This window comes from Notolepis coatsorum (assembly GCF_963971535.1).
Source record: "Notolepis coatsorum genome assembly, chromosome: 15".
Classification (NCBI taxonomy): Eukaryota; Metazoa; Chordata; class Actinopteri; order Aulopiformes; family Paralepididae; genus Notolepis; species Notolepis coatsorum.
The window spans coordinates 50,775,626-50,777,498 of record NC_140179.1 but is presented as its reverse complement, the minus strand read 5'-3'; the positions used below and the strand labels follow the sequence as shown (position 1 = coordinate 50,777,498).

Below are 1,873 nucleotides of genomic sequence, written 5' to 3'. Positions count from 1 at the left end.
TCAGATATTGTAGACAATGGGGGGATCAAAAGTGCATGGAATAATGAAGAAATAACAGAATAGACTGCAAACTTGAGACTATATGCCCTGAGCGGGGAAACCAATGGAGACTGTTTACAATGGCAGCAGAAACTGGCCACTGCGTTTCATTCTGCATGCAGCAGCAGGTACTGAAACGGGCACATACTTGAAACTGAGGTGAAATATCATGGAGAATTTTTACAATGAGAGCGAAAACCGGCAGCTACACCGGGATGTTACGGCAGGCGCAGCAGGTGCTGAAACGGACAGCGGTGCCGGTCTCAGCGGTGTCCGTGCGCTCACCGCCTGCGTCCTGTTCCTCCTCATCGTCTCCACGCTCCTCGGGAACACACTGGTCTGCGCCGCCGTGGTCAAATTCCGCCACCTCCGGTCCAAAGTCACCAACTCCTTCGTCATCTCCCTGGCGGTGTCCGACCTGTTCGTGGCCGTCCTGGTGATGCCCTGGCGCGCGGTGTCGGAGGTGGCCGGCTGTTGGCTCTTCGGACGTTTCTGTGACACCTGGATAGCCTTCGACATCATGTGCTCCACGGCGTCCATACTGAACCTGTGCATCATCAGCATGGATCGATACTGGGCCATTTCGAGCCCCTTTCGTTACGAGCGCAAAATGACCCAAAGGTTCGCGTTCGTGATGATCGGAGTGGCGTGGACCCTCTCCATCCTCATCTCCTTCATCCCGGTGCAGCTCAACTGGCACAGAGCCGCGCCGGAGAACTCCACGGGGGAGGATGAAGAAGACAACAACATAGAAGACTGCAACGCGACTCTGAACAGAACTTACGCCATATCCTCCTCGCTCATAAGTTTCTATATCCCGGTGGTGATTATGGTGGGCACGTACACGCGCATTTTCAGGATCGCGCAAACCCAAATCAGGAGGATTTCGTCTCTGGAGAGAGCCGCGGGCCACCGTGCGCAAAACCACCGCGGGCAGCGGCAGCGCGCGTCAAACCAGGACGAAAGCTCGCTCAAAACCTCGTTTAAGAAAGAGACGAAAGTTTTGAAGACTCTCTCCATTATCATGGGGGTGTTCGTGTTCTGCTGGTTGCCGTTTTTCGTGCTGAACTGCGTGGTGCCTTTCTGCGACATCGACAAGGTGGGAGACCCGCTGTGCGTGAGCGACACCACCTTCAACATCTTCGTGTGGTTCGGCTGGGCCAACTCCTCCCTGAACCCGGTGATTTACGCGTTCAACGCCGACTTCAGGAAAGCCTTCTCGACCATCCTCGGCTGTAACAAATACTGTTCAACCTCCTCCACGGTGGAGGCGGTGGATTTCAGCAACGAGTTGGCGTCCTACCACCACGACACGACGCTCCAGAAGGAAGCCCCGGTGCCCGGCGGGGGCCAGAGACTCCCCTGCAGCATCGCACCGCACAGCGCCGAGGATCATCGAGGAGGCCTGCCTTTTGATAAAGTATCCGTCGTCTCGGACGTGTCTCGGAACCAGAGGAACTTGCTCTTGCCCGCCATACTGCAGTTCGACTGCGAGGCGGAGATATCTCTTGATATGATGCCTTTTAACTCTGCTGGCCATGGGACTGACTGCTATGTCATCCCGGGTCAGATTGAAGAACAGGGAAACTAAATTAAAACAAAAACAACTAAAAAGTGTGTACACCCACACACAGGGTCACAGTAGATTCAATGTTATGTCTCTTGAATTGCTCTGAGATGTGTTTTGTTGAAATAATAGCATAGTAATTGGAACAAGGTCTCATCAGAAAAGTAAATCAAGTACTAATCGACCATGGGGGAAAGGTACATAATGTACTTAGGTTATAACCATAAGTAATGTGTTTAATAATATATTTACATTTTGTATCGAAAA

At 52.4% G+C, this 1,873-nt stretch overlaps 1 protein-coding gene across 1 annotated transcript; it reads left to right on the top strand.

Moving 5' to 3' along the window:
• Positions 1-304: 304 nt before the first annotated feature.
• drd6b (dopamine receptor D6b) lies at positions 305-1,630 on the top strand (the record flags this gene model as incomplete). Its single annotated transcript, XM_084331000.1, has 1 exon — positions 305-1,630. Exon 1 carries the CDS (start codon positions 479-481, stop codon positions 1,628-1,630), a length of 1,152 nt encoding a protein of 383 aa, XP_084187126.1. The 5' UTR covers positions 305-478.
• Positions 1,631-1,873: the final 243 nt, after the last annotated feature.